This window comes from Magallana gigas, chromosome 8 (assembly GCF_963853765.1).
Source record: "Magallana gigas chromosome 8, xbMagGiga1.1, whole genome shotgun sequence".
Classification (NCBI taxonomy): Eukaryota; Metazoa; Mollusca; class Bivalvia; order Ostreida; family Ostreidae; genus Magallana; species Magallana gigas.
In genome coordinates this window covers 44,838,235-44,866,178 of record NC_088860.1, presented here as the reverse complement: position 1 = coordinate 44,866,178, position 27,944 = coordinate 44,838,235, and the positions used below count along the sequence as shown (strand labels likewise).

The following is a 27,944-nucleotide window of genomic DNA, read 5'->3' as shown; positions in this document are numbered from 1 at the left end:
TTTAATACAAACCGGAAACATTGCATCGTAACAATCTCTATACAATCATATTTTCAGAAATATGTTTTAAAAAAATTAAAAACTTGACCAAACCATCTTTGACAAGTGTTTACTTAAAACAATAAAAAAATCAATTGAGACCAAGTTTTAAGCTTTACAATACTCTGTTTGCAGTCAAAACATATTTTTCCTATTTCACTGAAAAATACCAAAAAAATTCATACGGAATAATTGAAAGCCGAAATGGGTCTCCGTTTTGTAAAATCATATTTCATAAAAGATTCTTTATCAATCAACCAAAATAAATGTTGGTGTGCTGTGGAACCTTAAAGAGCATGTATTTAGTTAGGTAATGTGCCTGTATGATGAGCTAGTCTATTCTAGCTGTCCAAGATGAAATACATGTAGAAAATGATTTTAGTGAGAAGTTAGCTTGAGTTTGAAATGTATGATGTACATGTATAATTATATTTAACTTTGACCACTGACACAATAATCGAAAATAAAAATACAGACATCCGTGTTCTGTACATATAAATAACTGATAATAAATCAAAAATCTTTTTTCTTTGAATTTTAACACTCAACAGTACTTAAACCATGCGGTATACAGACCTACACAGCAGTATTATGATTGTTTGTGTTGAAAAAAAAGTCAGACTGTCATGTTCGATTATCTTTAAAAGTATGGGTTTTTTTATATCCTTCAATAATGATAAAATTCTAAGTGGGCGTTTTCTCTTTATTTGATATATCTTTAACATAAAAGATCACTTATGTAACAAACAACTGAATATTGAAATTCGTGCATTCGTCTTTGATTAATGATGGCCGACAGAGATTTGGAAGTTTTTGTACAGGGTGTACGTGTCATGCGCAGACGCCCAGCTGTCGTCATGACCGCCAAAAAAAGTTGAAAAGAAAATTCCATCAATTTTGACGTCATCGTACTTTCGTAGAACAGCGTCTTGGATCGTCATGATGGGAGCCGACTCGTGGTTCACAAACACCTTGATCCAGCCGTCAGCATTTCCGTGACCGCTACTGTGGACCGAGTTCAGGTGGATCTGCTGTTTAAGGTTGATCCACTTGTTGTGCGTGAAAACAAACCTCGATGAACGGATAGAGACCCCGTAGTTGTCGTTGGTGACGATTTCTGCTTGCTGATGTTTGGCCCAAGTATCGAAGTTTGGCTGGTCCCCTTTTGGAAAGTACAAGTATAGTTCCCCCGCCCCGTTTGCCCGCCACATAAATCGAGTGGAAATACAGTGGTTGGAATCTCGACCCCCGGAACAGTGTGTGCTGTGTCCATAAGCTCCAGGGAGCTTTCCCCCTTTGACCCACGAAAAAGAACTCGGAAAATATACGTCATAGCTCAGGGTGACGTCAGTAGCACCATGCGGGAAACCTGATGGCGTCACAAAAAATTGCGCTCCTCTTGGTCTGTCGTGTGTATGTGAGTGACTTCCCTTTGCGTAATTTGCCTGCATACAAAAAAAGTGTACACTAACACAAACGTTTGCGAATGTTGATATTTGTAATGACTTAAACCGTAGTATACAGTTATTCAATAGCTGTGGTTGGGATTATAGTTCTTTAATTTATCAAGCCCGAGACAGAGACTATATTCCCAAGAATTTGCACGAGGAGAGTCAAAAAATTGTTGAAAAAGCTACCCCACTCAAAGCCATGGGATAAGTGTTTTAATTCTATGGATGGAAATATATTTATTTTGCCCTAAATGTTACCCCGGTAGCTGTTTTTCTATGATGCATATATATTCTGCAGAGTTGTAATTTACTGGAAAAAGCAACATTTAAGACGTTTAATTGACACAGTAATTAATTATGCAGTATTCCTGTCAACTGCTGTCAATTGCTAACGTCGTTGTTGTGAAACGTTTCAGTGTTAGAGAAAGTCAGCCAATCAAATTAGAGGGGAACAAAGGGCGCCGAAATTAGAGTGGTAGCACTTCGGATGGTGGATAGCACACTTTCTTTTCCGGGGTTTAATTTAGCTATAGGTGAGCAATTAACTTTGAAAGGCTATCATAATAGTTTTACCTTCTGAACTAATAGGAAACGTTTAAGGTACTTCACTACACCGAGACTTATTACTTTTTAAGACACTACGTCACAAGATGGCGAAATAAATGTTTTGTTAAACTGATTGTATCAATCGATTCAGATTTATATCGCAATAGCTCAGTGGTTTAAGTATTAGGCTTGTGAAGCGCAGGTCATGAGTTCAAACCCGCCTTGGGCTTTTGATAATGTTTACTGAATGAAATTTTTGAAAACATCATTTTTCATCTAAAATTCCACATTTTTTCGCAAATTTGACACATAACGTTACCTCTTATCAATCATGCTATCTATCATAATCAAGCAATTTTCTGCTGATTTGAGACACTTTTTTAAGGTGTATTGAGGCACCTTAAAGCTATACACGCTATAATTTGCGTCAATTTTTAATAAAGGGGAAAATGTATGTGTTTGATTACTGATAAAAGTTACCTTTATGCTGTTAATTATAATGCTCAATTCGATCACGTAACAAATATATCAAATATTAAACAATAAAAAATATTTATTTTCCTGCCAGGAAAGTAATGCCTCCTCGTGAATATCAATCTATCACGTGATATCGACAGCTAAATTTAGTCTATCATACCAAAACTGGTGAAGGGTCAACATCTTCATAATTGTGATAGTTTCACAAAGGAAAGGATATTTTCAGTAAAGCATAAATTTGTCCGATATACGAGTACAAACAAAAGAAAAAAAATACAAGCATGTGAGTAGATATGAATACTTCCTTTAAAAAAATGACGTAGACCTGTGTTTTCCCCTATGTGCTATTTATAGATCCTATAAGTGTTAATGCGAAGTAAGGGTATCGTGAATGACAAACGTATTTTACTCATTATACATGTATGTATTTCAAATTAACAACTGTTAAGCATATTAAAAATCAAGTTGGATATTTAATTAGGCAAACAATAACGACCACCTAGTTCTCCGCGGACATGCGCAATGAGGTTGGTTTGCTCTTCCTTCATCAATATTCATGAAAAGGTATATTTTCCTGGCAGGAAAATGAACAATTAATAATCTATATCTTTGTAACGAGATGGAATTCACCATTGTAATTTACAGATTAAGGATAACTTTTATAAGTAGACAAACACATGCGTTTTCACTGCCATTCAAAATTGACGTAAATTATAGCGTGTATAGCTTTAAAGAAAAGTATATAATATTTAGTTTATACTATCGGTTAAGTTAGGCTTTACAGCACTAGTCTTTACAATGAATCTAAAAAAAAACCTTTAATGGAATCTTCATGAACAAAAATAAAACAACCATTAGTTTATAATTATTCCTGCAAGATTGCATATTGGTACTTTAATTGTAAACTGTTACATAAGATATTTTTTAACTGAATGAGCATGAAAACAAGCAGCAAGCAATTATAGATACAATTTAATTTAAAAATATATATATACATGTATATGTCAAAATTCATTTACTAACAACTTTTTAAAGAAAAAGAAAATACCAGCAAATAATGACAGAAACCAAACAATTTACATATATGAATACAGTTATAGTTATGTAATGTTACGGTAACAGATTTTATTTGATGCATAACTTCTTATAATAACTTAATTCACTGCTGCTCTGTAATATTGGAGAGAGAAAAAATAAAGGGAAGAAAAGAAAAAATATAGGGAGGGGGAGGGTTACATTTCACATCTACCACAAAAGAGTGTGTAGTAAAAAGACTTATGAAAATTAAAAAGAATGAAGAAAAAAAATGATATATTATATGAAAAAATCATCAATTTAAAGTATAAGAGATCTGCCAGAAAATATTAAATTATTTTTGTTCTGTCATTGGGATTGAAATTAAGAATTTTAAGGTAAGAACTGAATATTTTTTAGGAAACCTTTAATAGATGGGCAGATATTTTGACAACGAGCTTTATGGTTGTATTTTTTTTATCAATATCAGCTAGATATTGAATTGCTCTAAGAAATCATTCTTAGAGCTTAGTCCAAAAAATAAAAGTAAAGTTATTGATTTATTCTAATTCATACATATTTATTGTATTTCATTAATAACAGTACCTTTAGAACAGTACAGGACGAACTCTTTGGGTCATGTGTTACATCTAGGTCACTGATTCCAAAGGTCCCGGATGTGTGAACGTTGACTCCGATATGACTCAGGAATGATGAGACCGAGGAATAGTGGGGACAGCTATGGATATCTAAAAGAAACATGTCAAGATGCACCCAGTGATTCATGAAGCTGTACCTTCAGGGGTTTACATATTAACTCAGTGAATCATGAAGCTGTACCTTCAGGGGTTAACATATTATCTCAGTGATTCATGAAGCTGTACCTTCAGGGGTTTATATATTATCTCAGTGATTCATGCAGCTGTACCTTCAGGGGTTTACATATTATCTCAGTGATTCATAAAGCTCTACCCTCAGGGGTTTACATATTATCTCAGTGATTCATGAAGCTGTACCTTCAGGGGTTTACATATTATCTCAGTGATTCGTGAATCTGTACCTTCAGGGGTTTACATCTTATGTCAGTGATTCGTGAAGCTGTACCTTCAGTGGTTTACATATTATCTCAGTGATTCGTGACGCTGTACCTTCAGGGGTTACATATTATCTCAGTGATTCATGAAGCTGTACCTTCAGGGGTTTACATATTATCTCAGTAAGATGTCTTCAAAAATGATGAGGCCGGTTTATTCACTTATCAGTTATTTCATAATTAATGGTGCGATATATGTATGTGTTTTGCTTTATTATCTAGTTACGTATCATTGTGTGACATCATTATGCTTATTGCGTGTTATTTTGGTTACGTTTCTAGAATGAATTGTGTTATGTCGGTCAATTTTTTGTCCTATTATCTCAGTGAAATATCAAGAAATCTATGTGGCACATTTTATCTGTCTGTATCAAAAATCTTACGTACATGTTCGAGAATTGACCCAAAAGTAATGTTACAAATGCGATAAAATCACGAAACGCGGAGTTACAAGCTACGAAAACGCGCATTTTGAAATATCTACATTTTTATTCAGATTTTAAAATTGCGATGCAAAACACAATTGCTGCATGCACAGATACATGTAAAATGTTTTAAGAATCTTGAGGTAAGGGTTGTCGTTGCATGCCTGTGACGTCATTTCTGGGATTAAGGACGTTTCGTGTAAAACTCATAATTCCCACTTTTATAATATGCTTGATGCTTAACTCACACTTAATTATAAAAAAATAATAAATCATTGTTCTCTTCGTATATGATGTGTAATCTATGAGGTTAAATTCTGATCAATCAAATCGAGGGATCATGAGCGTAGCCAGATAGCAATGACAATGATAACGATTTTAGACGCTTGCTCAATCCTTTCTTCTGGTGTTTTTCGAAAATGTACTTTGTTTTTAATCAAAGCTTATGCCTTCACAAAACATTGGAACCATCTTTAAGGCATCTCTCTCTCTCTCTCTCTCTCTCTCTCTCTCTCTCTCTTTCTCACTCCTTCTCTCTCTCTCTCTCTCTCTCTCTCTCTCTCTCTCTCTCTCTCTCGTGTGTTTCAATATTTTCATTCGAATTTATATCATGATTGGGCAAATTTTTGTATACCTGTTTCTATGATACAGCCCACGTTAAAAGCACTATGCTTTGTTGGACATTACTCTTAGATCAATCCTTGTGTTCAGTCCATCTGTCTATCTCTTTCTTTGGTTCTTCAGTAATATTTGAATATTTAGTTTGCATTGCATGGTTTCTGTCTATGTATATTTCAAATTTCACAATTGTATTTTGAATAAATATTACAGCTATAGTATATTTGTTTGGTCGCGATGTATCACTGTTTACTAAATGTCTGCATCTATGATATTGCTCCATAAAATGAGTTACATTTACATTGTAATTATCATATAAAAAATGGATGCCGTGGTAGTACGAGTGGATAGTAAAGTGATATTAAGATGACCGTGACTAAATGATTTTACAAAACTCACCATTAAGTATAAAAGATGTAACAGTGTGACACTGAAAGACAATCCACAACCAAATCCTGCAGAAACAAAAAAAAGACCCTCAAATAATTTTTGATGTCATGATCACTAAATGTGTTATTTGTTGTAAGTAAACTTGAGTAAAATGGGGTCTGTACTGTCGGTTCTTAGCTTTGGTAGTTGATTACAGGTGGACAAGAGAAACACAGTTTTCTAATTCCTCTCTAGATCTAATGAGGTTGTGACTAATGTATTACTGGAAATAAGTTAACTAAACGTACAGTGTGCATAAAACAGTGTAAGCCTGCTGATTATGGTGAATCCAATTACCTCCCTAATACTAGACGTAAACTCTAAGATGCTATTAGTTTGTTCTCTTCCTAAAATTCATGTAAATATCGGGATAATTGCGTAATCAAATAAAAATACTTAATATTGGTGTTTTTGTCTGGTCAAGAAAATAGGTCTTGAAATAACTTTCCTTTGAAAGCAATCAAAAATTCGTTCAGTTTAGATTTAAAGAAAAACAAACAAAAAAAAACAAACACCTGTACATGTACATGCATGTATGTTTTCATGAAAAAAACTTAATAACATATATCTCAATTGTTTTATAGATGCCATCCAACGAACGTGAATTTTTGTTCCACAACTCGTCTCACAATGACATTGAAAATTGACTCTAATTTTAAAAAAATTGACACCCTACTATTAACTGAATAGAACATTCAATAGATAGATTAGTTTTTGGACCAGCAACAGATGGCAGATGGACATGCACAAAAGGAGCGCAAAAGGGGGGTGGGGATTGCTAAAATATCCCACGGTGGTTTTTTTTTAAAGTTTTTGTCACATCTTTTGAGGCATTTTTTTTTTTACTTGGTTGTGTGTTTTTTCTCTTTTTGTTCGTTAGGTTCTTTTGTTTTTTGGAGGGACTTTTTTTCTTTTGTTTTTATTTTATTTAATTGGTTATCTGCTTTTTTTTTGTGGTGTCGGTAGGGTTGGGGTTGACGGATAGAGGGGGCGTCATTTCGTTGTTTTATTCGTATTTTAGTTATTAAGTATTTTTTATTTTTATCAGATACAATCAGTAAGTTTTATCATAAACTACACCAGCAGAATTATCGGAAACTTTACATAAAGATTAAATCAATACGTGATTCATTAATTTTAAATTTGTCCCACCAATAAGTGCGCTACACCTGTTATAAATTTGTGTGTTGATTTCCGCAACTAAGTTGATTAAGCTATAATTTTGGAAGTGAATCAGTCACTTTGTATAATGTTTCTTCAGCTATATACAGAGTTTGGAGCTAGACACGGACAGCGCCGAATATTAAAAACACACTGGACATGTCCATGATTTTGTACTGAAAACATTTGATAATTTCCAGAGTCATAGCCGAACATCTCTTCCTATCGCGAAAAACAATTAAGCAAACTAGCTCGGGCCTGAAATCAAAATTTACATTTCTTTAGTAGATTTTCTATAGAATTTCCTTACGTGAAAAAACATTTGGGTAGTATGTGTGTATTTGTAATGGGGACCTCAAAATATATTTTTGTATATTCATATTTAGGATTTTAAATATCAGAAAAAAATGGTTCATTAAATCGATAGAAATATACGCCCAATTTCATTTTGATTTTATGGGGGGCTTTAAAATTACAAAAGCGAGATATTTTATCCATATTTTATTTTAAAGAACAAAACACATTTAATTGATATGTCATTTTCACATAAAACATTCATAATTAGAGGTCCATAGGGGTAAAAATGCTGATAAATTACATTCATTTTTTAAAAGTATTTGGAATACTTTGGAGTTTAATTCATTTTTTAAATAAAAATCAGTCAATGATATATTATACAAGCGCGTGGTAATATTTCAACCACAGGGGCATCGTATCCGCTCTACACTCTATTATATATGATAGAGTGTAGAGTGGATACGATGCCCCTGTGTTTAATTATGTATCTTTTAAAAACTAGTGTGTATAGACTTATGCGGATCTCTCTCTCTCTCTCTCTCTCTCTCTCTCTCTCTCTCTCTCTCTCTCTCTCTCTCTCTGATTGCTACTCACATGTTAATCCTACAATGTGATGTACGTCGCCCTGCTGTTATCAGTATATTTATGTATATATATAGTGTTCTAACAATTAACCATATGTTCCTTCCCAACAAGATTATGTCAGCTCTAAAGACATGTATCCCTCCCTCCTTTTTGATACTTCTTTCTTTTCTGCAGTAATTTTTTTTATCTAACTTATGCTTAGTCTGTTGGGACGAACCGAACTAGAGAATGGTCTTTATATTCAGTCTTACATCATCCGTCAATGTATAAAAACCGCACACACATGTACATGTTTTTATCTCCCCCTCCTTTTGTGGGTCGTTCCGTCTCGGCTAGGAAAAATATCGGTTTGTTTTACAAAACATCTGTTACATTAAAGTTTTTGAAATTTATGAAATTTGAAACCATCTAAAACAGTAACTGCATCTTCGCAAGCCAAGGGTTTTCGGTCCACTTTGCTCCCCATGTTTCTGGGGAGCAAAGTGGACCGAAAACCATTGGCTAGCGAAGATGCAGTAACTGTTGCTCAAGTAAAATCTAGAAATCTTTGATTCTAAACGTTGAATGTAATACGTCTCAATCCATTTAAATAAAATGGAGACAATTTTCCATTCTGAGAAATCACTTCTACTAAAGAACATGGGCGCCTCAATAATGACTCTCTCGGGGGATCGACATGCATGCTTCTATAAAATTAACTGTTCAGTAATTGCTTGTCTCGTCATAAATTTGTGTCATAAATTTTAAGGTGTCATCATACAATCAGCTTTGTAAATCATCCATGGCCATTACATTGATTTATTATATGATGTTGAGTTATTCTCTCAAGCTCAGGCACGTAGCTTCGTTTTTGAAGGTGGGGTACTAGACTCATCCAAAAAAATCTTGTCAAGCAAAAAAAAAGAAAAACACCAAAACAAACTAGAACCGAGTTCGTTGCAAGCAACGAGGACGTCTTCCGTTACAGCTTCAAGTCAAGAAAGGATTGTCAATCAGTCTTTATAAAACCATCACCCTTCTCCTTACACTTGTCAGGGTCTGACATAAATTGATAGGAGGTCATTTTCACATTTCCTGAACTTCTGACCAATCAGGGCTTAAGAAAATAAATTTGAACTCTTTAAAATTAGTTAATGCCTATTTTCAATTTATTAAATAAATGTAACCCCCAGACTACAGAGTATTTAAGAGTAATATCTCTCTAAAACAGATAAAGGCATGTCTGTGATAAGTTGGGGATATATTTAGACAAGAAAAGTATTGACTGCGACTTTAAAACACTATTACGCACAGGGAGCTATTCCCTATCAACAAAGTCAAAGTGGGTATGCATGTCTTCATGTGAAGCTTGAACTCTCATATTACGCAATATCCAAACAATACTATATTACAATTTGATTGATAAGATAATGGAGAACAACTTTTTCAGCGACATAAATATCGTAGCATGTATCGTTTTTAGTTATACAGCAATGACTTTCCGGGCGCCTAGATCACTTATTTAAGGGGCCAGCCCCTTTTTTGGTCTCTAATAAAAGCCCTTTAATTTATGCACAAGTTTTTTTTATATGCATTTAGAAAATATTTCAAACTAAAAAAATACGAAGCAAAAACATGACTAAAAATTAGCAATTTTTAGAACATAAACTTTGATTCAAGCGGTACAGTTAGAAAAATCTAAAATAAAAAAATCAGAGGACAACATTCAAAGTGTCAATTTTAAAGATTTCTAACTTTGGATTATTTGCTATGGACCATTTCAGAGCCTTTGGCCGGAAACGAATGCCCCTAAAAATTTTAAATAAGGGAAATACTTCAAACCCAGAAGTTACGATTTTTTAATTTTTTTTTTTAATAACCAAATGTAACTTACAATACACCCTGAAAATTTGAATGAAATCGTATGTCAAACAAAAAAGTTATAAAGATTTAAAAAATGTATGGAAGAAGAATAACAATAATGAAGAATTACCATCAGAATCAGTACAAGGTCTTCAAAATCGTCAAAATCCTAATCCGTGGGGAGGGGGGTAAAATAAATCTAACTTCAATTTCACTCTTCATTTCCTTATTTTCATTCAAATTTCTTACATACTCCCAAAAAAGTGTTTGGGGGGAGGGGGGGGGGGGGGGGGGGTTGGGGGCAGCTCCATGCTAATTCAATTTTTTATATGTAAATTTAAGACATATTGTTGCTGCGAAAAATAGTGCCCCCCCCCCCCCCACACACACACACACACGATGCAACGTGCCTGCAGCTGCTCTAAATTTCAATCATTGTCCTTACATGTACCTCGTATATTGCAATTGCTTTAATCTTCGCAAACCAAGAGTTTTCGGTCCACTTCGCTCCCCATTTATGGAGAGCGAAGTGGACCGAAAACCCTTGGCTAGGGCTAGCAAAGATGGGAGTGTCTATTGGCCATTTGCTCGGCTGTGTAAATTTTACCTTCTCTGGCCTTTCCGGGCGGCAGTTATTTTATCAATCTCCACCGGAAAGGCCCGATAAGTTGCGATTGGTTTGAAGTTTGTTTGTTTGTTTGTTTTTTTGTATCACTTTCCCAATTTAAAGGGGCATGGTCACGATTTTGGTCAAACATTATTTTGTATAAATAATGTTTACAATGCTTCAGTAAGTCATTTTTAATAAGCAACCAAAATTTGAGTTATAAGCGAGTTACAGAACTTACAATTCTTCGCTATGTAAACAAAGCGTTTATTTACATTTTGAATGTTGAAGTGAAAATTCCAGTTTTATACCTAAAATGAATGTAATAATCGTTAGGAACTGTTTATTTATGCTTAAAAAAGAATAATAAGATAGACAAACAAGCTTGAATTTTTATTTACCGGTATATTGAACCTATGTAAACAAAAACAGGGCACGAGCTTTGTTTACATGACGAAGAATTGTGAGCCCTGTATCTTGCTTAAAACTCAACGACTGGCACCCAAATTTCATTTGATCATTAGAAATGCATTCCTAAAGCATTGCAAATAATAAAATCAGAAAAATAAAATTTGACCAAAATTGTGACCATGCCCCTTTAAAAAAAAAAGAGGCGACGATCTACGTGTACAATAAGCTGCGACCATAACAATTTCACAAAGCGTTGTACATCGCGCCCTTTCAGTCCCATTATACTGGTCAAGTGGTCGGGGTTTGAACAATTCACAATCTACGTGTCAAAAACTGAAGCATTGAAGTTCTCTTACAATAATTTTTATAACGTTTTCTCTTAGTTCGTATTCCGTGTTATTTCCGAGACATATTTTATATTATTGTACATGTATATTGTAAATATTGATATCGATATCAATTCACCATCCTCACACACTAAAATGGAAATAAAAGTATATGTCTATCTTTCTATCATCTATCAATATATAACCATATATATATATATATATATATATATATATATATATATATATATATATATATATATATATATATATATATATATATATATATATATTGCATATAGGTGTTATGAGACACTTCTATATATTGTGACGTACTTCCTATCGAAATAAATAATAAAATCAAGTATAATTATATATTTTTTTTCTTAGCAGCAATGTTGAGGTGTCCCAGAGCTAATTAAATCAACAAAAATCTACTTTGACCCGGAGTATTCCTTAAAACCTGAATAACATGTATTGATAACAATGTTAAACATTATATTTGATGCATTTTTGTGACATCATATATACTTCGTTGTCACGTGACAAGCGAATCCTAACATTGGAATTTATCTAGTTAAATCGCACCGGCGCAGGTGATTAAAGATATTAAATCATAATATGTTTTCACTTTACGTCGATATCGTATCAATATTTACGTCGATATCGTATCAATGTTTACGTCGATATCGTATCAATATTTACGTCGATATCGTATCAATATTTACGTCGATATCGTGTCAATATTTACGTCGATATCGTATCAATGTTTGCGCGTTCACCAATGTCAGCAACCTATATTGTGTGTCAATTGTCGACAATATTATTTCACCATCGTGAACACGATTTTCATTCAGACAATCATATTATGTCCTTTTTTTCGCCTAAAAGATGACGTCTTTATTTGATGCGATAGAGACGATACCGACTGACGATATAGTATCAAATTGTGTATGTCAAATAGGCAATCTGATTAAAATCAGCCGTTCTGATACGCTACCGCTTCGAGAGCGGTAGCGTATTAGAAATAAAGCACAATATCGTCACACTATATAGAGCACAATATCGTCATCATAAATGTAATGCAAATTTCAAAATAGCAAACTTTGTAGATTTGAAAAATTACTTATCTCCAATACACTTACTCTCTAAAAAATTACATAATTCTAGACACACATCATGACAAAGAGCACATGGCGGATGGGACCGGTCAGCAGAGGATGCTCACTCCTCCTAGGCACCTGATCCTACCTCTATCTTTTTGGAATGTAATGTAATGGAGGTCCGTGTTGGCTCAGTGATTGTATTTTGACCATCAAAAAACAAATCATCAACGTTTCGTTTTCTCTCTAATGACATTTTCCCGATTTTGACATTTACATCGATTATGACATGCCCAAATGTGACAGGGAGCACACGGCGGGTGCGACTGGTCGGCAGAGGATGCTTACTCCTCCTAGGCACCTGATCCTACCTCTATCTACATGTATATGGAGGTCTGTGTTGCTCTGCTTTAAATTTGTATTTCGTTTTAAGGATATCTGAGATGGTTGACGGTTTGTTATTGTCATTTTTTTTCACTATATCTATATGGCTCTTTCACCTCTCTCTACTCATCTATCTGTCTCTCTCTGTCTCTCTCTGTCTCTCTCTCTCTCTCTCTGATTGACTTATAAAGTACCATCCAAAGTTTTGCATAAACAAATTACAGCCTAAAAGAACAATATCGAATAATTCATTGCCAAAGTAAATGGATAGGATGTATAATCCAAATATCTTCTTGTTGGTATGTTCTAAACGCAAGTGCACAATAAGGGATTACATCGTATATAACACCAAGTAAATTACAACCCCATACTAAAGTCATCAATTTTTTGCTTTTATAATATTATCATCATAAACTATTATATACACATATTCAATTACATATAAATAACAGTTATCATATTAAACACAAGTAATGTTACATAACATTCATCACATCACAGTTTTAAAACTTCCTGTCTTCTAAGTCACAACTTAACAGTAACCCAAGCATTAGGTTACTAGGAGTTAACAGCATTAAATACACAATTATAACAAAACACTTTACATGAACAAAGAGAGGAAGTCAGTCCCAGCGCGAAGTTTTCTCTCGTCTCGTCAAGGTCCCATCTGCATTCATGGCGGTGTAGCTATTTTTATCTTCGTTCATCCTCATGTAGATTATGTAGCCTATACATCCCAGAAACAGCACTGTTCCTGGACCCATGACCATGATATTCTGAAAAAATCAACAAAAACAACGTATTTCTCAGTGCCTTTGAAATAGATAAATATGATAGGTATTCTAACATAGACTTCCATGTTTACAGTGTGGTAAGAGTACTGGAGATTCATAAGTATTTGATTTTAGTCAAAAACAAGCTGAAACTTTTGTGGAAGCATCCTCAGATAGCACAGATTCAAGTTTGTTCAGATCATGATCCCCTTGGTAGGGTGGGGCCACAATGTGTGGTTGAATTTTTACACAGGATTAAATCATGTTGCATGCACCAAGTCAGTAGTCAGGTGTATAGGTATAGAATATAGTTAAATGATAACCAAACAAACAGGTGGACAAAACTTTTTTTTCCATCAATACCCAACTTCTGAAAAAATGATTTTGTACTTGATTTCAGAAAATCACCAGAAATGTTTACATTTGTAACAAGTCTGGTAAATATTCCAAACTCATTGACTTGTCATTCACTATACATATTTCTTTTTTTTCCTATATTAAAATCTAATGCAATATATTTACCATTTTAACAGTATTAAATACATTTACCATGGTCTGGCGTACACATATTAACAGGATTAATACAATATCAGGTGTATCCATTTCATTGCATAACAATTTTTCTAATTTGTTTTTTACAATCTCACCAAGGATCCAGAAAATGATCGAAACACATCAGATAAAAAATGTATCACAAAATTTTCTAATCATTAAATTGATAATACAAGAGATAAAAGAAATCTTTCAAAGGTTTCTGTCTCCATTATATTTTGCTTTTGAATCATAATATTCCAATACTCATAAACACTTTTGTATCAGGGCAACATAGGTTTAGTTAAAAAAAGGGCAATAAATCTGTTTCGAAACACCTCCTATATTAATAAATGCTATTAAAAAAAAGTCTACAAGAATTTTACATTGTGAAGGAGAGGAAAGTATGGGAATGATAATGATGATGAAAAATTTAGTTGGGTGTACAGTGGTGTACCAAATTTTTTTTAATGGGAACTAGATGTGTTTTAAGCCACAAATGCCCCAAAACGCCACAAATGCTCCCAAACGCCACAAATGCCCCCATGGATGACCAAAATTCCAAATGCCAAATTTAGTATAACATTTGTTTGATTGCAGAATAAGTCATAAATCCCTAAAAATTACTCATTTTCTTTTAAGTTCAAGAGGCATAACTCTGTTAAAAATCATCAGACTGGAATCAAGGTCAAGCTTGACTAAATTTTCTACTAAATTAACATTATATGAAATATAAACTTTACGTATGCATTACTTCAGCGGAAACTATGAATTTCCCATTTTTTCTTAAGTTCAAGAGCATAACTTTGTTAAAAATCATTGGTCACCAGGATTGGAAGTAAAATCTAACTTGATCTGCTTTTTCTTGTAAATAACCTACATATGAAATATCAGCTTTTTATATGCATCCCTTCAAAAGTACATGTAAGAGAGTGGAAACAGAGAATTTTTCATTTTTTTCACAGTTCAAGAGGCACAACTCTGTAAAAAATCATCAGACTAAAACCAAATTCAAACTAAACTGTATATTATTATGATACATCCATATATCAAATTTTAGTTGAATGTGTGCAATGGTTTTGAGATAATGATCGGAAAGTAAATGATGATGGAATGACAGAAGGACAGAATGACAAAACGGGGGTAACAATATATGCCCCTGCTATTTCATGGTGGGGCATAACAGAAGTAAAAGTTTCCCATTACAAATTCTTGTTTCTTCATGATCATAATTTTGTTTCCATCCTTGTTAATTTCTCTGGGTAAAAAGAGGACACATATCAAAGAGGAAATCTAACTTTCTTTTTTTTCATTCAAAACCGATTGTCCTAGTGGGATATGCTGGTAAAAATTAGTTCAGAATAAATCATTAAATTATCATAAATGGGAAAATATGTAGATCTACAAATGTATGAATTTTGCTTGGCAAAAAATACTGTTAAATTACATCAAATTACATAAAAATTATTAACTTTGACAAACATTTATTTTTTAAAAACTTATCTGTTTGGGGAATTGATCCAGTCAGACAAACTAATCTTTAAATTGACTCATTCCAAATGACAAACAATTAGAGATAATACTTTACAACTGATGCAGAGAATAAAATGTCACTGATGGATATGTTTATGCTTATTCACCCATCAAGAGTCTTCTTGGGGCATGCATAATTTAAATATTGATCATTTTTAACCTGAACATGCTGAAGAATGACAAATGTCTATAATTTTCATAATGGTCTTCAATTGTCTGATGGAATAAAATTGAACAATTATACATGGGACGCAATACAAAATACTAGATTTAAGAGCATAGAAAGAGTTTGATATACTGCAGTATAAAGAAGGTGAATACAGAGAAACAGTGCCTGTGCAAAGTCAATCAGACTAGTGTACCTCACAGTTCTTGCATGTAATTAAAGAAGTAATGTGCCTATGTGATGCGACGCTCAAATTTGTAGAAATTTATCAAGGGTTGTAAAGAAGCTGATCCAGAATTCAGAGCTGATTTTAAATCCTTGGTAGGCGATGATGCTATGACAGAGGACAGACTCTAAACAATAGTTTTCCTATGAAACCTGGGTTTTTCCTGATCAGATTAAAAATACAGCACTTATAATTCTAACAGGCACGTAGCATCAGGGGGGGCTTTTTCTCGCAGCAACAAATTTTTTAAAATTTACATATAAAAAAATGAATTATAATGGAGTTGGCCCCCCCACTTGTTTGTAAGTTAGTAAAAAATTGATATGAAAATAAGGAAATGAGTAGTCAAATTGAAGTTACCCACCCCCCACGGATTAGGAATTTCATGATTTGGAGGAAAAAAAATTTTGGTAGGGAAGAAGTATTTTGGAAGCATAGTTGAGTCTACCCCCCCCCCCCCCCCCCCCCCCCCCACGGATTAGGATTTTGAAGATTTTTGGAAACCTTAAATTTCCCTTTTTTTTCTTCTGCTTGTCAAGATTTTTTGGATGGGTCTGGCCCCCCCACTTTCAAAAACGATGCTACGTGCCTGTCTAAAAAGACTATATTTGATATGGTCAAATATCTGCCCCCAATTTTAACCAAATTCTAAATACAAATCAGAGTGGGGGGGGGGGGGGGGGGCTAGACTAATCCTCAGAATTCTTGACAAGCAAAAAAAAACTAATTCCCAAAATCATGAAAATCCTAATCAGCGTGGGGGGGGGGGGGGGGGGGGGGGGGTTTATAGGTAAATTGTAAACTTAGGAACAATTATGTTTGCTTCGAGAAAAAGTGGGGGGGGGGCTGAACTCTCTATGATGCTATGTGCTTAATGGTTAGGTTCCGACGCCTATGGTGCAGAGGATGCCTATCACTTTAATCTTGATTTTAGTCATCATTGCTTATTCGCTGTTAAATGTTTATCTATGATGTCACCTAAATGACCCCAATTCCTGCAATTCCAAAACAAATGAAAATATTGTCATTTTCATTTTGCATTCAGAAGTATAGAGCACTCAAGTACAATTTTTCTTCATACAATTATACACACGGTACTTGAGCAAGCCTGCGCTCAATGTTTCCAAGTCAAAAAACCATCAGAAAACACCCATAATTTGCAACAAAATATCAATTTATCAAAATAAGACAATCTTCATGACATCATTTCTACATAACGACGTCACTGTGGTGATAACCTTTTACACACTTATTTTCAATATGATTTCACTATGATTTTAACTATCTGCCACCTTATTTTTAAGGCTCTTTAAAAAAACTTTATTTTGGGGGGGGGGGGGGGCGAAAAATGCATAATACTGCACATAGTCCTTTCTTTAAACATGTTAAAAGATTGTTAAAAAGATTAATTAATTATGCCTTTTGCCTGCAGCTGGTCGTTTTTTTCAATCAGCTCTGAAAATTGCAAATGTTTAAAGCTTTGCCACTTTTACTATTTTGCCACTTTTACTATAACATATAAAATCATGTATTTGTATCATTATCATATTACTTGTGACTTATTTGGTCTTTACTTGTTGAAATATACTAATCTGCGGTACATAGAATTACCGAAATACCCGTGATTTACCGAAATACCCGTTGAAAACACCGAAATACCCTTCAAAAACACCAAAATGCCCATTATTACGCCATAAAGAGTGTATGTCTAGTATTTTATATAGATAGTTATTGTATATTAAGTTAATTTTTTGAATGAAAATACTGTACTTGAACTTGTGTTATATACATGTGCAAGAGAAAGGAGCAATAGGATAGGAATTACGTCTAAAAATAGTTGCTATTTTTATAGTTGCTTTCACTATATATGGATTTTTGATGATTATTATATGACATTAAAAAAATAAAGCTGATAAACTGTTATTTTTAATTCTTAGTTATTTTATTCTGGGAATAAAATTTCACACCTCTATTCGATAGTGATGTTCCAATCATCGATTATAATCGATTGTTATTGCATTCTAAGCGCTCGATCATAAAAGGTTTCATTACGATTAATCGGTTGATGGTTTTTTTCCCTTTCAACGAGTGCATATCATTAACAGAATATTCTAGACGCGAACTATCTAACCCCTTAAAAGGCGCACGGTCTGAAAATGGCTGACGAGCTCAATATTCTTACTCGGGAAATATAGCACATTCCCGAATTTGGACGCGTTTTGGTTTCAAGAAAATTAATGTTGGACTGCCTACTAAAGAAAATCTTTTGAATATAATTTTTTTATAGCTAGAACATGTAGAAATACTAAGTAAATCAAATTACGAAAGTCTAGTAATAAGTCTGTTCATTGTAACTTGTTTATTTACATTTATTTAGCACTACACTATAAAATATAAAAATCTCCGATTATAATCGATAATTAGTTAGTTGCGGGAAACCGATTATCGATTATGAAAATCTCACCGATTCCCATCACTACTATTCGAGTGAAAAGCGATTCATGCAAGAGTTATCGTTCTTAACCCAATGTCTACACATGTTAAAAATCGCTATTTATGTCAAAATACTTACATTATCAAACTGAAAATTGGGGAAATACATTTAAACACTTAGATTTAAACTATGATGTTAAATATTTGTGCTCAAATGAGGCATTTCGGTGTTTTTGAAGAGCAGGGATACGAGACAGAGGAATCTCAGATATGGTTAATGTTTGTTTGCATAACTCCGCTAATCTCTAACCATCATGACCAACCTTATCTTCTATTGACAGAAATAGTGTTTGACCGTATTTCATCATCATCAGAGAGAGAGAGAGAGAGAGAGAGAGAGAGAGAGAGAGAGAGAGAGACAGAGACAGACAGACAGACAGACAGAGATGTCAGTTACCGGTTTGGCATATAATTCAAAATTGATCGCCCGGAAAGCTGATGTACTTGGTAACGTTCTCCATCCTGGAGTCTTAAATTTTTCATTCTGTTTGTCTATTTTGTCTTTCAAATCTGGTTTGGTATCACCAGCGTCCTTTTTAGGATCCATCACAACGTATGACAACTTTAAATTAACGTTTAAAAGTTATTCTATTCACACATTCGATTTCTTCAAGGGCGCATCCATTTTGAAGAACCCGTATGCAAGTTGGGAGACCGAACCCGATGTAATTATAGCAATACAGAGGGTCTATCATTCCGACTATGAGATCTTTAAAAAGAAATCGACGGATACCAAATTTTACCGTTTCATAATTCTAGATATCTGGATTTCTTTTTTTTCCCTTTATATATCTAAAGACACACCCCCCCCTAAAAAGGACTAAATAGTCGATGCCAGTGCTTATAAATACATGTATCATCAATAGCTGTCAGTAAGTAAGTGGAAGCTGACTGTTGATTCTCGTGTATGGAATTCCATAATTGATAGAATAGGCATAGACAACATCTATAACACATTCATGTACATCACTTTTTAAAAATGTAAATAACTTTCCAAAATATCTTGTAAGCCTTGACAAGTTTTTGAAACCCCGTTTAATTCCACTGGAATATATTGCTTTTTATTCATTCAGTTTTTTCTCTTGTAAGTGTTGATTGCTTTTGAAATTTTGATCATATGATGATTAAACAAATATTAATCTTGAAAATGTCACTTAGTTTATAACTGCTGATTACATGTATACATTGTATATATTATGACATTGTATTTCCCCCTTCTTCATGTGATATCTATAAATTGCACCCCTCCTGTCGGATAAAAAATCTAAAGATAAACTGGATTCAGAAACATACCTATAACATAAATTATCAAATTAAACAAAGATAAACTGGATTCAGAAACATACAGTTATTACCTTAAAATTGAATTATCAAATAAAACATTTAGAGATACATGCACAATCAAGAGATTTTTCCGATGGGATTATTAATTACTGTATTTGCGGAGGTGGGTAGAGGGTCCGAAACCTATTTTGGTAAAGGAAGTGGGCGCTTAAGATGTAGATTCGACAGGAATCTGGACGCACAAGGAGAGTGGAAATTTCATCATTAAGTTTGCACATTTTTCGGATTGTAACCGTTCTTTGGTTTCTGTAGGACGTGGAATGGGTAGAAAAATGTTTGTATTGCAAAAGATTTTATTATAAAATGGTTCTAAATATAGAAACACGATGTAATTCATTTAAAATTGTACTTATTTATATAGCTGTTTTTCAGTGATTTTATTGTCTTTGCTCTTCTCCCGACGAAATTGAAAATTGCAAATATGACATAAATGTATTTCAAAATTAAAAATGTTGCTTTTTTAAAACAAAAGACGGAGAGATGCCCCAGAGATGTCTTGTGCACCCAGTTTCTTTACTTTGTGAATTTATAAACGCATTTCGTTATTATTTATAAATTTAAACTTAGTTTTATTCTTTTTACCTTACAATGAATACAAATAAATACAATGTAGAACGAGCGATAATCGCAAAAAATCAGCAGCTGAATATAAAAACCCTGCTACTAGCATTTGATTAAAACCTTATGAAGGACAAATAACAGTTTGTGTTGGGAAGATACATCGTCGCAAACCCTAGGCTTACTCAAATACATTTAAGAGTTATATTATTAAAGTTCACATTTCTATGTTAATAATAATCGTGGGAATCGTGCAAAACAAAAAATCTTTTCTTATGAAATTCCAAATGCAGTCATTTAAAATATGTCAATAAATTCTACTATACTTATTAAGAATAACCATCGTTAAAGCTGCTTGGTCCGATTTTATATCAAATTTTATGCACGCTTTTAAACGACGGCTATGCTTAGTATATGTATAATAATAGACATTGCAGTAGTTTTACCCGTCAATTATGCCAAATTTAAATGAAGAAAAATACGTACAAAATTTGCTAACAAAACAAACGACATTAAAAGGTACCTCGTTATTTCGCCTCATATTAAATTTCACCCCTGACGACGAGACGGGTACATATAAGTTGTTATACGAATTTGACATCGCTTTAAATAAAGGTCGAAATGATCAGACAAATTACAAATAAACATATGTACGTTTTGTTCGCTAATATTTCTAAAGTCTGCTTTCTTTACAATCGACGCATAGCATGCGGATTGAATAACCTTAATCATTCGGGGGACGAAACCAAGCGGTTTCCTTTTCTAAACATTCCCGTGATGCATTTTGGTTTGTTTTTTCGTTTGCCCAAAGAGAAATTATTTTTATTTACTTTGAATATTTCTAACTTTGAAAGGAGACTGATTCTGCAGGTGTAAATAGGAGAAAGTCCATAACTTTCTAAGATAAATGATTTGTATGGAAAAAAATTTGATACTGTAATTACAAAAAAATCGGACTAAGCAGCTTTAAACAAAGACAAAAATAGTCGAAGTCTATATCTAATTCATCTTAAACGTAACCAGTGTGGGAATCGTGGAAAGATGTTTGAAAAGTTTATCGTCGCATTTGGACATTTAATAAAAATGTAGACTTATAGATCAAATCTACTTCATAATTGCGGGCATAATAAAATGTTTTATCTAAAAAAGAAATCACGTGCGACACTCATGGACGCAATCTGTATTCGAAATATCAAGAAACCATGCACTTTTGTGTATATCTACATTTTAATTAGTTATAGATTTAACATATACCCTTTCTAAATGAAAATCATTTTTCACACTTTGATATCAGTAGTATAAGGCCTCTAGCAGGGCGGTTCAACTGAGTGCACTTTTTATGCAAATGAGGTAAAAAAAAAGGGGGGGGGGGGGGTTATAGGTTAAAATGAGTTTTATTGAACCATCGTCGAAAACCCACGGTCGGTCTCGCTTCTCTGGAGAGAAGCGAGACCGACCGTGGGTTTCCGACGATGTTTTGAACAAGAACATCAAAAACATGAAAAAAGTGAAGAAATAAGCACAAAAAATTAGAAAACATAGTATGACAAATTCTCTGGAAATTACATTGTTCATAAATTCGCGTGAAAATGTTGTCAGATATATAGAGTTCATACGAGTGGGAGAATCCACGAACCAATTGTCATTGCTGACTCTTATCATACGGCCTGGTTTTTTCTGCTCCTTTTTCATTTCCTCGTCTCAATCTTCCTTGGGTTTCTTGGTTTTTGCTTTTTTCTTGTCTTTGACTCCTTTCCCTTTGCTGGTTGAAGGGTGATTTTCTTTTTCTGGGCAGTCCTGAGCCTCATGTTCTTGGTCTGACCAGTATTTGTTGGTTTTTTTTTTTAGATTTTCTGGGCAATCTTTCATCCATAGGCCAGTGACCTTCCTTTTTGCAGATAAAACAATTGGTGTTTGAAGGTCTACTGTAGTTATTACTCTGATTGGAAGTCGAGCCCCGGTTGTTTTCCTTTGTAGGGCAATCCGGCGAATAGTGACCTGGTTCTCCACAGTGTAGCATGAGCCGAGTTTTTTCCCCTGCGTAGTTTTTGGCTGCGTAGTTTTGTTCATTTCGCCTAGTTTGATTAAGATCAAGCTAGTATGTTTTCCTATTTCGTCACTCATCATATGGAGACTGTTGAGAATTCCTTCCTGGGTCGTGGTAATGATCCCAAAGTCTTCCTTACTGATCACTGAGTTGTAAGCAGCCATCTCTTAGTTGACTGGGTCCTGGGTCTCTGTCACTAGTGATGGATCGTAATAGCCCATTCCAATAGAGAGAGAATCTTGGCTAATATGGAGGACGTTTTTAAACGTCATGGTTTGCAATGTGACCTGCCCAAGTCCGAGGGGCCCTGTTTTATAGTCTTTGGGGCGGTGATTTCCAGGTGTAAAATTCATATAGCTGGTTTTTTCCAGTTTAATTTTCACGCGAGGGGGAAAACAATGTCACGCGCTGAGTCTGACCTTGGGTTATGTTGAAACTGTTTTTTCTTGTTTCTCACGTGCCCCAGAAGGTATTGGTGGGGCAAGAAATATGGGTATATAATAAACTGCTCTTTAAATATTTTTTATAATTCTGTCAAGCAAACAATTGATGATGAGCAAAATATTGAGTCTTACCTTTGAGGGTTATCAATTAGTAACCAAATAGAATGCAGATATGAATGAGGAAAAACAGAGAACAATATTGAGGGTGTTAGCATTGGCTCGGAACATCACCAGTTTGAATTTTCTTGCCCACATACTGTTGACATTAGCAGTAGAAAATCCTTTTCCCGGAAGACTAGCCACATTTTTTTTGGATTTGCGAAGGAGCCAAGATTCAACTAGATGCTGTCATTAGACAGTAATACCCGCACCATGTGTTTGCCCCTAAATAACACTGTTTTGTACCAGTTTAATTAAAAATGAAGGCTATATGCAAGCTCCGGTAATACAATTAAAATTTATAATTTTCATAACTGAAGGATGAGATCCCTTCCCATATGATAATACACATCGTGACATGAGCAGCACTTTATGTGCAATTTGGGGTAGAACTGTTTGCAGTGAATTTTCAGTTAATCAATAATCTTAACATTTTATGTCATAGAAAGTACTAGTATAATGGTCTATATAATTAATACAAACAAAATTAAATATTTAAATTATGCCCCCTCCCCGTGGCGGTTGCCGGTTTTAGATTTGCTTCTGTGTGCCTACATGAACATCATCGTGTGCACAGATTTAGAGAAGGGGTCCAGACCCCCCCCCCCCTCCCCATGAAAATTTATTTATATCAATTGTAAAATTACCAAAAATACACCTTGGACCCCAATGCTCTTACAGACATGTAAACGCTCAAACCCATTGCGATTCAATGTTAGGTAACATTATTTGGGGGGTAAATATTTAATCAATATTTAATATACTTTATTGTTTATCTCAATAGAAAGTATACATATACATTACAATATGCAGGTGTCCTGCACCACCTTAAAGCTGTTATTTACCTAATAAAATAGTGCAAGTGGATTTGAAGAATATGTCATAAAAAGACATGCATGTTACAAACGAATGATCTTTGTCTGAAGTTACGTACACAACACAGGTCTGCATGTCTCATTAGCGGGTACTAGTTTTACCCAGCTCTTCGATTAGATGGGTTCACGTGTATACATACATGGGCGTTGCTAAAACGCGGAACGGAAAACGGAACGGAAAGCGGAACGGAAGGGAAAACGGAAAATCTTATCTAATGTTATTTACCTCATAGATTTGTTAATCATGCTAAAACGATATACTTTATGTACCTTTTTTTTTTTGAAAGATTAGCAATATTAGATTATTTATTCAAGAATATTTATTTCCTCAAAATTAACAGTACATGCATTGACCACTATGTTCTGTCCCAAAATATCCTCGATTCACTTTTTGCTGTATATTTATATATACCTCAGGGTTCAAGCGATTCTCTTTTAGAAGCATTACACATTCTCATTATTCTTTCTTTAAAACGTCCTCTCTAGCTTATCAGCTGGTATAAATATACGGCTAAAAACAAAGAAGTCTACGGGGGTTTGCATTTCAACAGACCCGGATTATAGTGTTGAAAAATTGTGCAAGGTCTTCTGAGTGACTTCCAAATGGAGAAAAGATGTCAACATTTTCCATTATAAATCGTCCAAATGTGCTGCATGAATATTTTGGGATCGACAGACTATAGTCCCAATATATAATCGGAAATATAATATCATAAAAACCATCCCCACCTTAATCCAAAGATATTATTCCTCCTTAGGTCATGCAGGCGCATCAGATCATTATGGCATGTAAGTCATGACCCTAAGGGGTCATCCTGACCCCATTAGAATCAGAAATTGTCAATTATCTTTAAATTATTGATGTTTGATGATCCTATCTCTATTTAATCTTTATTATTAAGTCTCCCGAATGAAATTTGGAGACTTATTGTTTTTGTACGGTTCTTAATACATGTATTATTATTCTTCATCTTCTTTTTCTTCTTTCCTGCTCTGAACTTGTTTCTCAGAGATGGTTGAACAGAATTGTACAAAACTCTAGGATATGATAGGCCTGCATATCTAGTTGTGCACCCTGGTTTGATTTTTTTCATTTTGGGTTAGACAGCCACTTTTCGGGGGAGGGGGGTGTCAAAAGGGTGTGGGGTCTAACATTGAACCTTGTAGGAAGAATCGTAGACTCTATTGTAAATGGTAACTTGAAAACGGACAAAGATAATGATATAGGGTTTTCATAATCTTATATTGGCTGTTACTGGCAATATATAGGGTTTATTAGATCTGACCCCTGGGGTCATCCCCACCCCCCCGGGAATTTGAAATTACTATATATCTCAGAAACTGTTATAATCATGACCCCTGAACCAAATATATTCATGTTTCTGATGTCAAGTGGCATCAAATGCTATGTAGGTCATGGGCCCTGTGGGTGGTCCTGACCCCCTCAAACCGCAAGTCCCTTAATATCTTCAAAACAGTTGAGATCCCCACCCTTAAACCATATATATTCTTGTTCCTTGTGTCAAGGGGCATCAAACGGTATGTAGGTCATGGGCCCCGGGGGTGGTCATGACCCCCCTTGAACGGGAAGTGCACGAATATCTCGAAAACGGTTGAGATCCCCACCCCTTAACCATATATACTCTTGATCCTTAAAGGGCATCAAAGGGTATGTACCGGTAGGTAATGGGCCTCAGGGTTAAATTTAATTTTTCAAAACCGTAATGCACATCTATGGAACAGTTCCTATCATATCCCAAGATATGGTGTGTCTATCCATTAAATCATAAAAAGGAGTTATAGGATCTATGTTTTTTTGAAGTGATAAACGTCAATTTTCTGCTACTTTTTGACTCCCTGGATGAAATTTAAATTTTTAAAACCTTACTGCACATCTATATAACAGTCCCTATCATATCCCAAGATATGATTGTCTATCCATTAAATCATAAGAGGAGCTCTTGGATCAATGTTTTGTTTTTAAGTGATAAACGTCAATTTTCTGCTACTATTTGACTCCCTGGATGAAATTTAAATTTTTAAAACCTTATTGCACATCTATAGGACAGCCCCAATTTTTTGTTGCCCACTGATCCCATTAATAAAAAAAAATTCTGGAACCTGATCACGCCTCAATATGACACCCCCAATCATATTATAGAAGATCATTTGGCTAATGCCAAAAAAAAATGACGTTTTTGAAACCAGTTTTTTTGTAAAAAAAAAAAAAACCGTCATTTTTCAGTCATTAAATGACCCCCAGGACAAAATTGAAAATTCCGAAACCTTTTTGTGCATCTATAGGATACCCTAAAACATATTCCAAAAGATAATTTGTCTACTGTTGAAAATGTAGGAGGAGTTCGAGGAAGAATGTTTTTTGTGAAAAAACGTCATTTTTTACCAATTATTTGACCCCCAGGACTAACAGAGAATTTTTGAAACCTTTTTACAAAACAACATGATACCCCAAATCAAACTCCAAGAGTTCTGTTTGCTGGTTTATAAGATGTAAGAGCAGTTTGAGAAAGTAAAACGTGACAGACGGACGGACGGACGGACGGACGGAACAGGGTAACAACAATATACCCGAACTTTCTTTAGAAAGTGCGGGTATAATTACTCGAGCAATTAACAGGCGTTTTCTACAAGGATAATCAGAACTTCGGGTATCTGAGATGCATGTTCACCCATCAGGGGAGAGCTTGTCGTCGAGTGATTTCACAGATAGACAATATGAAGATGGTGACTTTGGAATTTCTTTACCTAAAATTGAAAACTCAAGCCATAGACGAAGAAAACGGAGTGTAAAGTTTAATATGGATATTCAAGTGTTGGAAATACCATATGAAGACTACAAGATTCTGACGTCATAACTGAAAATGACGTCATATCTAGCTGCCGAAACTAGGCAACGGCAGCCATTTTGGTACTGAGGTGCATAAATAGCAGCGCGTTTCCGCCCAGCTCTCATTCATCAGCTAGATCTCTTAAGAGTCGCCCCAAGATGAATTTTTATGGAGTTTTACACTGATGTACCTAATATTAGAGGAGTGTTGGAGGTTGTTACTTACGAGTGGGACGGGAAGAGTTATGTAAGATCTCCTCAGAGCCGGTGGCCAATATTCAGGCCCGAGATGCCCCCTTGTCTCCCCTGGAGAGGATAGGGAGAGAGGAGGACTTGGGGAGAGTGGGCTCATAGGAGGATGTTGTGGCCATGGTGGAGAGGAGGAGACGGCAGCAGCAGCAACAGCCACAATCACCGGAGGTGTTGTCAATCCCCTCCACGCCCCCCGGCCCCACCACCAACACCAGCGCCCAGAGTGAGGGGACCTGCTGCGCTCTTCCGGCGAATGAGGAACGTAAAAAGTAGGGCCATGCCCTATAGGAGAGGTTGCCAGAGGATCCGGTTTTCTTTGCCCCCCCCCCCCCCCAGACCTGAGGCTCCAGGGCCCTTTCAGAGCCCCCCCCCCTCCCCCCCCGGAGGATCAGGGAGTATAAACTTCCTCTTTTCTCATAGTAACTAAATATTTCATAGTAAATAAATGGGTATAAATCCTTGAGTTATACTTCGTTATTCCAATTGTTTTGGAATTAAGAAATGAAGATAATAATTTTTCTATTGATCGACGTATCAAAGAAAAAATTGACCGGAAAACTTCATCAATGCGCGTAGCGCATTGATGAAAAAGTTTTCCGGTCAATTTTTTCTTTGATACGTCGATCAATAGAAAAATTATTATCTTCATTTCTTATCATTTAATAAAACATTTTCAAATAAAAAAATGTGAAGTGTCATTGATCAAAAATGTAAATAATGTAAATGAAGCGGCGCGTATGAATAAAAAACAACAACAGCAACGGTATTCAAAATGGATGCGCCTTCAGCTGATGCAGAGCTATTGAGCTGAATTTAATGGATTAAACACAAATAGTGAGTTAAAATCTGAACCGGATGAATTGAAAACGAAAGGAAAATACATGCGAT

The 27,944-nt window shown here is 34.7% G+C and overlaps 2 protein-coding genes across 2 annotated transcripts; both read right to left on the bottom strand.

Moving 5' to 3' along the window:
- Nucleotides 1-728: 728 nt before the first annotated feature.
- LOC105320969 (uncharacterized) lies at nucleotides 729-8,216 on the bottom strand. Its single transcript, XM_034474313.2, has 4 exons — nucleotides 8,145-8,216; nucleotides 6,063-6,118; nucleotides 4,134-4,276; nucleotides 729-1,484 (listed from the first exon to the last, which is right to left on the bottom strand). Coding segments are annotated over exons 1-4 (864 nt in total). The 5' UTR covers nucleotides 8,147-8,216; the 3' UTR covers nucleotides 729-821.
- Nucleotides 8,217-13,187: 4,971 nt separating this feature from the next.
- Nucleotides 13,188-19,178, bottom strand: LOC105320951 (small integral membrane protein 8). The gene is made up of 2 exons (XM_020064387.3): nucleotides 18,928-19,178; nucleotides 13,188-13,584 (listed from the first exon to the last, which is right to left on the bottom strand). The coding sequence occupies exons 1-2, from the start codon at nucleotides 19,075-19,077 to the stop codon at nucleotides 13,432-13,434; spliced, it is 303 nt and encodes a 100-aa protein (XP_019919946.2). The 5' UTR covers nucleotides 19,078-19,178; the 3' UTR covers nucleotides 13,188-13,431.
- Nucleotides 19,179-27,944: the final 8,766 nt, after the last annotated feature.

Bases quoted from the DNA above. Each gene is read 5' to 3' on its own strand.
- LOC105320969 (XM_034474313.2), bottom strand. The intron at 4,277-6,062 runs GTGAGTTTTGTA...TGTTTCTTTTAG, and splicing joins TACATCTTTTATACTTAATG to ATATCCATAGCTGTCCCCAC. The intron at 1,485-4,133 runs GTACTGTTATTA...TTTTGTATGCAG, and splicing joins CGTCCTGTACTGTTCTAAAG to GCAAATTACGCAAAGGGAAG.
- LOC105320951 (XM_020064387.3), bottom strand. From the start codon at position 19,077: ATGGATCCTAAAAAGGACGCTGGTGATACCAAACCAGATTTGAAAGAC. The intron at 13,585-18,927 runs GTAACTGACATC...TGATTTTTTCAG, and splicing joins TTGAATTATATGCCAAACCG to AATATCATGGTCATGGGTCC.